Source organism: Heliangelus exortis, chromosome 7 (genome assembly GCF_036169615.1).
Source record: "Heliangelus exortis chromosome 7, bHelExo1.hap1, whole genome shotgun sequence".
Taxonomy (NCBI): Eukaryota; Metazoa; Chordata; class Aves; order Apodiformes; family Trochilidae; genus Heliangelus; species Heliangelus exortis.
Genome location: NC_092428.1, coordinates 22,330,411 through 22,342,501, shown reverse-complemented (window position 1 = coordinate 22,342,501; position 12,091 = coordinate 22,330,411). Strand labels below are relative to the sequence as shown.

Genomic DNA, 12,091 nt, shown 5'->3' with positions numbered 1-12,091 from the left:
ACACTCAGCACCCACTTAATAGAACTTCACTATAAGAAATCAACTCTGTCCTTATTACTTGTATTTTGTATTTTCTATACTAGCTCATCTCAAAACAGTAACTGGTTTGGAATTTGTTAGTGGGCTGTAGATTGTATTTCTAAAGACAGTCCATGTTTGCCTTGTGCCAACACAGTTGAGTTGAGATGGTGGCACGCTGCTGACAAACATTACAAGTCACTGGAAAACAAGTAAAGCAATACTTAAGCTATTAATTCACTGTTCTAAGTGACTGAAGACTTAAAAACTGGGTTTTATTCTTGAATGTTTAACACTGACTACATGTATCAGCCTTCATTTCTGTATACCTGTAGGAAATCTAGGGCAGCCTGTGCTTCACAGAGCTTTTAGTGTGCCATCCTGCAGGTGGCACAGGCAGAAGCATCTTTAGAGAGATGGGTAAGGTGAAATGAGAGAGTGCCCTGAATAATTCTCTTGTTTACTTCCTTCCTTGGTATTTTTTTACTTAGCCTTTTGTTAGGCAGCCCTCCCACTCCCTCATCCCCCATTCTTTTAAGAAAAACAATGTTGTTAACAGCAAACATTTACATGAAGAAACTGCTGTGAACCAGCAACATCTGACTGTGCATAATAGAGCTTTGTTCCTGCCAACTCCTCTGTGTAACATGCTTTGATCAGAGGAAGTTTTCTTCCAAAAGATGTTGCTTGAGCAAGTGAGATTGTCTGAAAAAAAAACCCAATTTGAGTTTGAGTGTGGGAAGGAGATGGCTGGAAATAGGCATGCAAATTTCAACATCCTGGTCACAGTGTTTGATTTCTGAGCCAAGTCTTGATTAGGTGGGACTTTCATAGTTAACCCAGTACACCAAGTTTGATAGTTAGATGTGAGTCTTGTGGTTTGTAGGAATGGAAATGTGTCACTGGTCACACAAACTAGAAAAGTCTTTGCTTCCCAAGGCTTTCTGAATGCTAGAAAATCTATAAACCATGACCCCTTTTTAATAGTCTTAGTCACTAGCTATTGCAAGGCAGTTCTGAGTTCTACAGTTGATTTTTTTTTTTTTTTATTTTTTTTTTTTTTCATCCTTTCAACTACTTTTGGTAAAAACAACTGTCTTGCACTTGTTAGAACTGTTATTACAGAACTGATTAACAGCTCTAACAAGATCTGTTATGGAGCACATCATGGAAGATGTACTCATGCCTGTCACTCTAGTACTTTCAGTGTCTTTTTACCAGTTCAAGTTTCTCCACATACACATTTTCCTCTGTATTTTGAAGACATTATTTTTCTCCATCACCTTGTATTTAAAGGCTTACTTTTTTTTTTCTTTTTCTGTAAGGTATTCTCCTAGGATGTATATTCCTTGCACAAATACCTGAGTAGCAAGATGAGAATTGACATTCCCTTGGCACAATTAGACTGTTTCTGTGAATTACTTTGAGTCTCTTTGACATATTTTCCTTAACACTAAAGGTAGTTAGCTTGAGAATATACTCTGTAAAGAAAAAAAAACAAAAAACAAAAAACCCCAAACCAAAATAACCAAACCAAACAAAACCCAAAACCAAACAAACAAAAACCAACCAGAAAACCAACAAGAAAACAGTAAACATGTAATTACAGGGTATTTTCCTGTGTTGATTTTGGTCATTTCTCTGTTTTAAAGGGAAAATACTTCCTCATTTAAAACGGTCTGTGTGCTGCTGATAAGTGTATAATGAACACTTAGACTATTGCAGGGCTGCCTGGATGTCCCTGCAAATTGTTCTTGTTGACTTGGAGAGTTTCAGATGTTTGTCCCTTCATCTTGTTCTTGCACATTAATGGTAGCTGGTATTTAAACATAGGTTTTAAATTTAAACATAGTTTTTTTAAAAGTGAATGTAGAGAATATAAGGACTTTCCTATGTTAGCAATACATTTTCATAGCCTTGGAAATTCTGTCCTCAGATTGAGGCAGAAAGGTTTAATGAATAAGATTATTGACAAGATAAGTGGTGTCTCTGGTTAGTTAATAAAATATTGCTGCTAAATTATGCAAGTTGCAAGTATCTTAAAGGGAGTAGATTAACTACTAGTTCAAGAATTTTATCTAGGGTGAAAGGGGATTATGTAGACTGTACTTCTGGTTTTTTGCAAGATACTGGAGGAGCATTCCTGGAACTACTAGGCAGTAGAAGGGATATAATTATCATGTGGAGGGGAAAAATCTGCTTCCCTTGAAAACCAAAATAAGATTTTATTCCACTCCCTTAAAATGTCATACATAGCCTGCTTTGTAGTTACCTAAACAGTAGGATTGCAAGAAATTATTTTCTTAATTTTTTTAAGGACTTGGAAAAAAAGGAAATTAGGATGACCTCCCAATTGCTCTATTTCAAGTTAGTGCCTTATGCATTAATTCTTTTGCCTTGAAACTAAATGAATATTCATTTATGGTATTGAGCTTCTGGCACCATCTTGTGGAAGCTTGTTTGGCAAATAGACCTAGGAGAATATAGTCTGAGAAATTGACTGCACTGGAATTACTTACTAAAAGAATTAACAGCTCTAACTTTGCATTAATGCTTCCTCTGCTGAGTGAAGAAAATTGGTGTCATCAATAACCATTATACAGCAGGACTTTTCCATGTGAGTTGCTGTTGGCAAGCTCAAGGGTTTGCAGCCATTTCATTTGGAATCCTATGGAAGTCTGGACGTCAAGAAGGAATGCTGAATGAAAAGCATGCTTATGGTGATCATCTTTTTCTTGATTCTGTTTTTCAGGGTGTATTGTCTGACCTAACAAAGGTGACTGGTCTTCATGGGCTGGACCCAGTGGTGCTTGTCTTAATGGTGGGAATAGTGATGTTTACTTTGGGATTTGCTGGTTGTGTAGGAGCACTGAGAGAAAACATCTGCCTTCTGAAGTTTGTAAGTAACATTGTTATATCAGTGGATTATTATCTGTGTGAAAGCTGGGAATGATGGGTAAAGAGCTAGTATCAAACTCAGATAATCTACATAATTTGGTTTGTAGCAATGTATGTGGTAAACTGATGCCCCTAGTGAGCCTCTGAGAAATGATAGTAAAAGCAGTTGAGGTTCAAACCTATGTAAATTTTTCCTTCTCTGGAAAATATTCCTTCCCTTCTTCATCCTTTCTGCTATAATGATGTTAGAGTATCTCTCTGAGATATACATCTCAGATGATGTGTATCTCAGAATGTGACAGTATGTTTAATAGCACAGGACATGATGTTCTGGAACATACATAGTTTGGAATTACTGAGAAGAGATGATGGTATAGGGGCTTAGAGAAAACAGAATACCTTAGAAACCTGGAAAATTTCTTCTAACTGGTGAGCAAAGCTTGGAGTCTTGGTGACTAATGGGGAATCTGTAACTCTTTTTACACTGAGGCTTCTTTGCTTTAGATAGGAATCCAGTTAAGCTGGAGAAAAAAATAATATAAATAATTAAAAAAGTAACATTGAATCTACTTGAGCCCTGTGCTTTGCAGATTCTCCTTTACTAATATTTTCACTGCTGTGCATAAAATGCCTGTGGTATGGTGTTCATTTTACTAATTCAGGTGATGAAAACAAAAAATTCTACCTGCTGGGGGTTTCTTTACATTATATTAATTTAACAGGCTGTTTTATCACAGTATCTGTACTGAGTGAGAATTTTAATCTAATTCTGTGTCTGTTTCTGGTGAAGCTGAAGTAGGGATGCATTCAAGAAGAATGTATATCTTCTCATTTGGGCTTTTTTTTTTTTTTTCCATAGTTCTGTGGAGCAATTGTGTGTATATTCCTGTTGGAGCTGGCAATAGCAGTTCTGGCTTTCCTGTTCCAGGACTGGGTGAGGGACAAGGTCAAGGAATTCTTTGAGAATAATATTAAATCCTACCGAGATGATATTGACCTCCAGAACCTCATTGATTTCCTGCAAAAAATAGTAAGTTCCTATCCTGTCACTTCCTTAATGTGCATTCTTAGAGAATGAGTAGGTTTGGAAGTTTTCCTTCTTGTTAGATTTATAGTGGTCTGTAGCTAATAGTGCTGTGTTACTGATGTGATGTTTTGCTCTTTCTGAAATGCACCTCATCTTGAAGCAAAAGAGGATTTTTAAGTGGGAAAGGCTAATCTCTAGTCAGGCAATTGTCAAGGAAGGTTGAAACAATTTTACTCTCCTGTGGTCCTAAAACCTTCAGTTTCCAGAAGACAGTGATGTACACCAGGAGATGATGAGGCCTGTGCTGGTGAGGGCCCCAAGGCTTTCCTTCAGTCATCTGATCTTGTAATCATGCCCAGCAGGCAATCAGTGAGGGTGATGTTTAGGTGTGTGTGGTTAAAATTGTTACACATGCAGGTATTTCACAAACAGATAACATGGTTGTCTCCTTTCTATATTCTTTTTCCTCCTCATGAAATAAGATTGTTTTTGTCAGTCTGCCATCTTCTAGGCAATCACGTTTAGAAATGTGTGTTCAGAGCTCAGTTTCACAGCAAAACATAAACTGGATACCAGTTTGGTCAGCTGTGTACTACCAGCAGCTTGCCTGTCCTGTCCATTCACTCTTGTGTGCACTGATAAGGAAACATTCTCTGAATAAGGTGCCTGCATGGATTTCAGTGCTGCTTTGCTTTAGTTTTTAGTACTAAGGGCACCTTGTGTAAGGTGGGGGGGCTCATCCTGACCATGAACAATACCTTAATTGTCTCAGTGTTGTCCACTCTGTTGTTGCTCTCTGTTTGTCTGGTTTCAGTGCAGTTAACCAGGCTAATACACTAAGCTGATTTACAGTTGAACTCCAGTTAAATACTTTTCAAAGATGATAAAAGGCTGAGCTTACTAGATGGAGTTCACTGCTCAGATTAACAAGCTAATAAACCTGCAAAAGGAAAGACCAGAAAAATCTCTGACTGATCCATACCTGAAAGTACTGAAGGAGGGGAAGTACATGATGCAGATCAGTGAGGGTCGGATGAGGAGGTGCAGCAGTGTCTTCAAATGCCTCACTGGAGCCCATCTTCTATGGAGCCTCCTCCTTAGGCTGACTTGCTCTGTTTTCAGTATGTGCCTTGGGACCCAGAGAGGTTTTTGTAGGCAGCTTCTTGCTGTGGGTAGTTATAGGTCTTTCAGGCATGTAACTGACCTTGTAGCCTGTATCTTACTAAGGTAGATTAATGTGCTTAGTGGTTGTGTAGCTTTTTACAAAGGTGTAGATGTGTGAGGGAGGAGGGACTAGAAAGGAAAATAAGAACTTCATGTTATTTCTTTATGGTAAATGTATTAGTGACATAAAATTTTTTCTTAAGTGTTTAATCTGACCGTTCTATTCAGCTGTGTAGTCCTGTTTCCTGTGAAAACTACAAACAATTCTGCTCTCATCTGTCTTGTCACAACTTGGTAACTTCTGAATCCATTTACTGACTTGCATGCACAATTTTGTTTCCCCTTTTATATAGGTGTACCCTGACTAGTAATTACATCTAAAGTGATAACTTCTGTTATTTTGCTTGTCACACTGAGACCTATTTCCAGGAGCAGTATGTCAAATGTATTGCTTTGGCTTGATGAGGCCACAGGACTGGTTACTCATTCTGATGTTGCTGTTGATTCAGCACAGCCCTAAATAAAGTGATGATGATGAACAAATACCATTCCAGAGAGTTCATTTGCTGTACAAGTAGTCTCTAAAATACCCCCAAGTGCTAAGTGTTGGTTTCTGTGTTGCAGAACCACTGCTGTGGTGCTCAGGGTCCAGATGACTGGGACTTCAACATCTACTTCAACTGCAGCAGTGAAAGCAAAAGTCGTGAGAAGTGTGGTGTTCCTTTTTCCTGTTGTATACCTGATCCTGCTGTGAGTGGTTTCCTGGCTTTGTATTGCTCTTGAGGTGTTGAAGAGTTATGAGAGGGAGTACTTTCTGAATAAGATGTCATGACTAGGCCTTTAAAAGGTCTTCTAAATTATCCAAAATTTTTCTTGCACAAACTCTCTTTTTCATGTTTCTGCTCCATCCTTTTCGTTGTCCAAATGTGGCAACATTTAATATTGCTGAAAATGAGTTGCCACCAGGAATTCAACCTATTTTTATGTGTCTTGAGACTGCAAGTATTGGCAGCTGATATTTTTTCAGTCCTGATGAACTGTTTTCTTGAGTTCCACTGTTATCTCACCTGTAAGGACCCAAGAGCTCTGTCTAAGCAGTGTGTTTGCCCCTGTTAGAACTGAAGTTACACCACTGTCAGTCAGACAAGTAGGAGCACCTCCCCTTGCTGGTTGCTTTTGAGCAACTATTAAATTTAGTTTAAAGCATTTGAGTCAATTTACTATTTTTAACAATACTTAGATGCTTATTGGTTAGATCTGTTTACTAAACATTAGGAATATGAACAGGAACGTTAGGAATATGTTAAAAAGTCCTTGAGGGTTGAAAGCCAAGTAATGGGAGAAGCTGGGATTTGGGATGGGGGATGTTTTCCTGCTAGTTATACACCTTTGCTTTGTCACTGCTTTCTTTATGTTCTGCTAGTGCTTATTTTTGCTAAAAATGCTTCTTTAAAGGATTGGCACTGACAGTCCTGATTTGTTTGTGAATCTAAAAGACAAAAACATTTGAAGTGAGTAGAAAGAATTCAATTGATTTATTTTAAATCTTTTTTTTTGCTTTGCAGCAAAAAGTTGTAAATACACAGTGTGGCTATGATGTCAGAAAGAAGGTAAGATGCTGGGATCTTGCTGACTTATATTCTGTGCTTGTATAGGCAAAACCATAAAACCAGTGAAATTGCTGATGGATATGTCAGCTTAAAAATTCTGGGAGCTAACTGCCTGTGCTAGATCACAAGCAGAGTGTGGAGGAGACTTTTCTTTTTTTAAAGTAAACTTGTACAGTGGGAGGGTGGAAAAAAACAAGTGATGGAAGAGGAAAAAGGAAAGTTGGGTTTGAAAAAGGCTTAGGACTTGCATGTCAAATTACATTTTTTTTATTAGTTCCAAATAGTCTAACTCTGAATTGCATGATCCTGCTGGTTCTAAAGTATCCAAACAACAGGATTGGCTGGAAGATACTGACATCAATATCCAGCATTCCCTTATTTTATCTGGGCATATATGTGTTTCTAATGTCTGGTTATAAAAACATTGCTGCATAAGTGACAATTCATTAGGTCAGCTGTATGATGTGATTGACTCATTTTATAAAAAAAAATCAGCAGAAAACTAATATTCTTTCTCTCTACATTCAGAGCAAGAATGAATGGGATGACCAGATTTTTGTCAAAGGATGTATTCTTGCTCTTGAAGCTTGGCTACCCAGAAATATCTACATGGTTGCAGGTGTCTTCATAGCTATTTCACTGCTCCAGGTTGGTTGTTTCTGTTATGCTACTTCAAAAAAAGTTTTTTGTTTTCAGTTCCATACCTGTTGAAGGTAAAAGTAGTTAAGGAGAAAGGTTAATATCTTGATGTGGTGGCTTTCTTTAGGCATGAGACTACTAAGGCAAAAAAAAAAAATAATTACAAGGATAGGGACCTAGAGTGAAAATATGTGGTAACAATTAATTGAATTATGTTGAAATTATGTTCCTCAAAACAATTGACACAATTATAAAAATACAATGCAGTTGTAACATGTACAGAATATGATAATTGTGATAGTGTAGTATGTTAATACAGGAGGTTGTTAACATATTATTTATGTAGGTTAATGTGATACAGTAATATTTCTTTCAATATACCATGAGGGAGGGGAAATCTGGTCAGATCTATCAGATCTGAGCTACAGCCTTCTATCACAAATGTGAAATCACTAAAATACAGTTCTGTCCTTCATGCCAGGATTACTGCTCAGCTGGCTCTGACATGTAGCACACCTCTCCAAAAGTTGAGAGCAGAAGAGCAGGGAAGTGGGTGAGCAGGTTGCAGTGTTTTGGCTGCTTGAGTACAGTGTAATGGGAACACATAAGAAGTAGGTTCTCATTTTGCAATAATGACTGATGATAATAGGCTTTAATTTTGAGACATCTTTAAGACTGTAACAATGCAAGTGTTTCGTCTCATGAATGTTTTGGTTTTTTCTGTCTTTTTAGATTTTTGGGATTTTCCTAGCCAGGACATTGATTTCTGATATTGAAGCTGTAAAGGCAGGTAATGCCTTCTGAATATAAAAACAGACACTTGTTGAAGAAAAAGTGTATTTCACAGTTACTGGGCAGACACCAAGGTGGAAGAGACGCACAGACCATGAAACTCCTTTTATTAAAAAGCCTTATGTGGGTTTTTCCCCCACTCATGCTTTTTGTTAGAAGCTGGTACAAAAAAAACCAAAATCTGAACCTGTCTATCTACCTTTTTTCTAACGAGACAACTCTGTGCACCAGCATTGATTTCGGAGGAAGAAATGGAATTTTCCAAGACATCAACGGAACAAATTTTTAAGATTGTGGCAAGGAGACATGAAACTGCTGTAAGCTCTTTTCTTGAAGGATTACCATGAAGATTGTTCTGTTTTCACTCCCAGCTGTCATCAGCCTCAAAATGTAATCTGTTCTGAAGGTGTGCTGATTTCTTCAGAATCTTGAAATCATTTTCATCTCTACAGTACACTCGTGCATTAATTTTTTTGCAAGATACCCAGCAATCATAATCATCGTGGTATTGGAAATGGGAGAAAAAAAGCCACCAATTGTCTAGTTCTTTAACTGATTTTCAGTTGTGCACAAGTAGGGATATTTATGTTTGACTGGGAGTAACATATTTCAGGAGCAGGAATGAGTGCTCAGCATCAGAGCTTGAGTAACCCAGGCCATTTATGAAAATGCATGCCTTTTCTGAAGATGGCCAAAATCTGATGCAAAGAGGGCAAAAATTGTATGTTAGAAATCTGCATTTCAGGTGAGGGTCTGAATCCCTGATGTTGTTTCCTGTCTGGAAAAAATGTAAATATTCTTTATTTATAGAAGAAAAAACCTCTTAAAATGCTTAGCTTTCTATTGATTACTAATACCTTTAAAAAGTGCTGTCTGCAGAAATTGCAAAGTGCAGTTCATTTCAGTAGATAGCAAGCATGTTGTGCTGTCTGCTGATGATTTTTGCCTTTCCTCTACTTTCTCTCACATCTGCTATATTGATCTCCAAGTCCTAATATCAGGACTGATGAAAAAACATTAAAATTCAGCATTGCTTCCTTCTGCAATCTGTTTTTTAATGAGGAAATACACGTGAAAAAATGGAATTCTTGAATTTTTAAATATACTGCAAAGCGCTTGAATCATCAGTTCTGCTTGTATTTTGAGACATGATTCAAACAGTAGTCTCATAATATGGTGAACCAGAATGATTATTTCACAGTAGTTTTCTACATCAAGCTGAACTACTTCTGCTGAAGTTTTTTTAAAATTTTTATTTTATCAGAAGACAACTAAACTCTTCTTGCCGTCCTTCCTTCTTGAGGGCTCAGTGGGTGGATGTATAGTTCAGTAAGAGTTCCACTCTTCTCTAAAAGACTTTGGCATAATATTTTAAACTTTTAAGATAGAAGTATGTGACTGCAAAGTTCTTGGAAGTAGCTGTAGTTGTCAGCTTTACTGCAGGCCATATAACTAACATTGTTTACTGCTTCCAGTGACACCCATTTCTTCAGGGAGAGCAGGTTTATTTACAGTGCCTAACATAGTGTAAATTTTAGAAAAGTATATTTTTATAATGATATTTTACTACATGTAGTCTGCCTGAGGGATTTAATACTTGTATTTCCAAAGTGGCTTTTATAGGAAGGCAAATCTCTCTAATGTCCTTTTTTTTTTCTTGTTATGCATGTGTTAATGAACATTTCAGTGGCAGGAGCTGATGAACACTAAGAGTCTTTGTGTCTCTATTGAATGTCCAGACATGCCTCTGGCTTTTAATCTGTGAAGCACTTCACAGACAGTGCTGTATTTCTCAAGTGTACTTCAGTTCAGCTTGCTTGTTCTTTTTTTCTGGGCAGAAACTGAGACACAACAGGAAAAGGAAGCCTGTCTGAGGATGGCTGATTTCCTTACAGTAGCTGAGAACAGTTTGCTTGTACTCATCTGAAAAACCTCAAAGTAAAATCTCTAGAAGTGCTCTGTGATCTTTATTTTTTCCTTTAATAGACAGCAATGAAATAAAAGCAGTAGGTCACCGAGGTGTTGAGCAGGAGGCATTTCCTCTGTAAAGCCTTGAATTTGAGGTCTGTATTTACATATTTGTTGAATCTAATTCATTAGGAGCAGCCAAAAACTTGCTGATGTTCCTGCTACTTTGCAAACTGCAAAGCAGTGATCAGCAGCCTTGGATTTAAACTGGTGCTTGGAACTTTACAAAGCCTCATTAACCAACTTAGTCTGTTATGTGTACTACTCGGCTGTATGTACAATTGGAGAATGGTGCCTCCTATTTGTAACTTTATTTGTAACCCTATTTGTAAAACATTGCATTGAAACTTGCATTTGGGGAGCATGTTTCCCTTTGCCACCTCTTGACACAGAAACCTCCTAGTGGTAGGAATCAATTTCAGCAGCTGGTGAAAAGTCATCGTGGTGTCAAAGATACCTGTGGAGTTCATGCACTGAAGTTATCTGCCAACAGACCAGAATTCCAGTGTCTGTAAATCATGCCAATTTGCCTGTAGACAAATGAATACTTGGTTTCTTTTTGAAATACTGCAAAACAGAATTTAATTGAACTGCTGTCTTTCCACAGTCTGTTCTTACTGGTTTTGGCCATATTAGCACCAGCTTTTTATTAATGCTTCAGTGATTTGGAACTGAATTCAAGGGAGCTCGTTCAACCTGTTTGAGGATCTTTAAATTCATGGATGGATTTGTTTTCACTGTGGATAAACTTCTCTGGGCTTAGTCAGTGTCACTTTTGAAACCCTGGGGCTTTTGCCTGTTTTTTTTACCCCTAGACATTTTGAAGTGCACCCTCATTAGTGGTATACGAGTAGTGTCATTTCAGACTTGGAATGGGAATGCTTTCTTACCAATTTCTACTTCATTCTATTTAGCACCTTCTCTGCAGATCTGCAGTGATTTCATGGACAAAGATTTAGGTTGTGGTTTAAAAGTCTTTTCAGCAAAGAAAATTGGGTGTGAGTCTGCCTCTAAAGCCTTGAAGAAGCAATTTAACCAGCTCACCAAGAAGTTTGATAAATGGTTGATGCTGAGATTTCAGTGCTTGCATCTGGAGCAATTGCACAAACACTACAACAGATACAAGGTTCTTCATGAAGATGTCAAATATGAGATCAGACTTGAGTAACTGGACTGAGAGAAACTTTTCAATGTGATGATGGCTTTTACTTCTCAGAGATGAGCACAACTTATTTCTGTGAAACAATGTATTTATTTGTCAGTATGCTTGACAGTGCAGCTGCCCTTTTGTTACTATGAATATACTTGCATTTGGACGCAGTTTTCCTGTATGTGAAGAGAAGGATCAATATAAGCACTGAAAAAAGTGCAGTGACCAAAGGAACTTAAGTCACTTCCTGAAAACCTGAATATTTCTTCCCAAGGGGTCTTTGGTTTTGGTGACCTTGATACAATGCCATGTGGATAGACTTGTGCTTCCAGTCAGTGGAGATTGATGTGACAGTTGGCTCATGTGTAGAATTGCCTTTTTTTCTGTCTCCCCTTTCCATCCTTTCCTCTTCCTTCTCCCTGCTGCCAATTGGGTTATCATGCAGCTTAAGCATTGTTTAGCCAGTGGAAGGGGAGCTTCTGTCTCTTCTTCTGTGATGGCTTTTCTGGGTGACTTTCAATATATATATTTTTTTCCTCAAGCCTTAAATTTGATTAAATAAAATTTAATGTTTTGTACGCCTGGAGTTTGATTTCTGAGATTTGTCTCCAGATCTATTTGATCCAGTCACTAGAATTTCCCTCTTTAAGGTTTGTACTGCCTACTTAGGCTGCAATTTTTGGATCAATACAGAAATACTAAGGGTCTGATGGTGTTTGTGTATATTTTGCTAAAACTAATTCTTGGTTATTTTTTTTTCAGTCTGGGCTGCTGAATAGTAGAATAACACTGGTGCCTTTCTCTCCTGTGTTAATGGAAAGCTGT

General features: G+C 37.6%; 1 protein-coding gene across 2 annotated transcripts in view; it reads left to right on the top strand.

Moving 5' to 3' along the window:
- The window catches only part of TSPAN14 (tetraspanin 14), a 37,559-nt gene extending 25,715 nt beyond the window's left edge, over nt 1-11,844 (top strand). For both annotated transcript variants that reach the window (XM_071749300.1, XM_071749301.1), the window contains exons 4-9: nt 2,771-2,917; nt 3,776-3,946; nt 5,732-5,857; nt 6,673-6,717; nt 7,246-7,365; nt 8,089-11,844. In XM_071749300.1, coding sequence (XP_071605401.1) covers nt 2,771-2,917; nt 3,776-3,946; nt 5,732-5,857; nt 6,673-6,717; nt 7,246-7,365; nt 8,089-8,160 — 681 coding nt within the window. In that variant the 3' untranslated portion in view covers nt 8,161-11,844. The remainder of the gene's footprint in view (nt 1-2,770; nt 2,918-3,775; nt 3,947-5,731; nt 5,858-6,672; nt 6,718-7,245; nt 7,366-8,088) is intronic.
- The last annotated feature ends 247 nt before the right edge of the window (nt 11,845-12,091 follow it).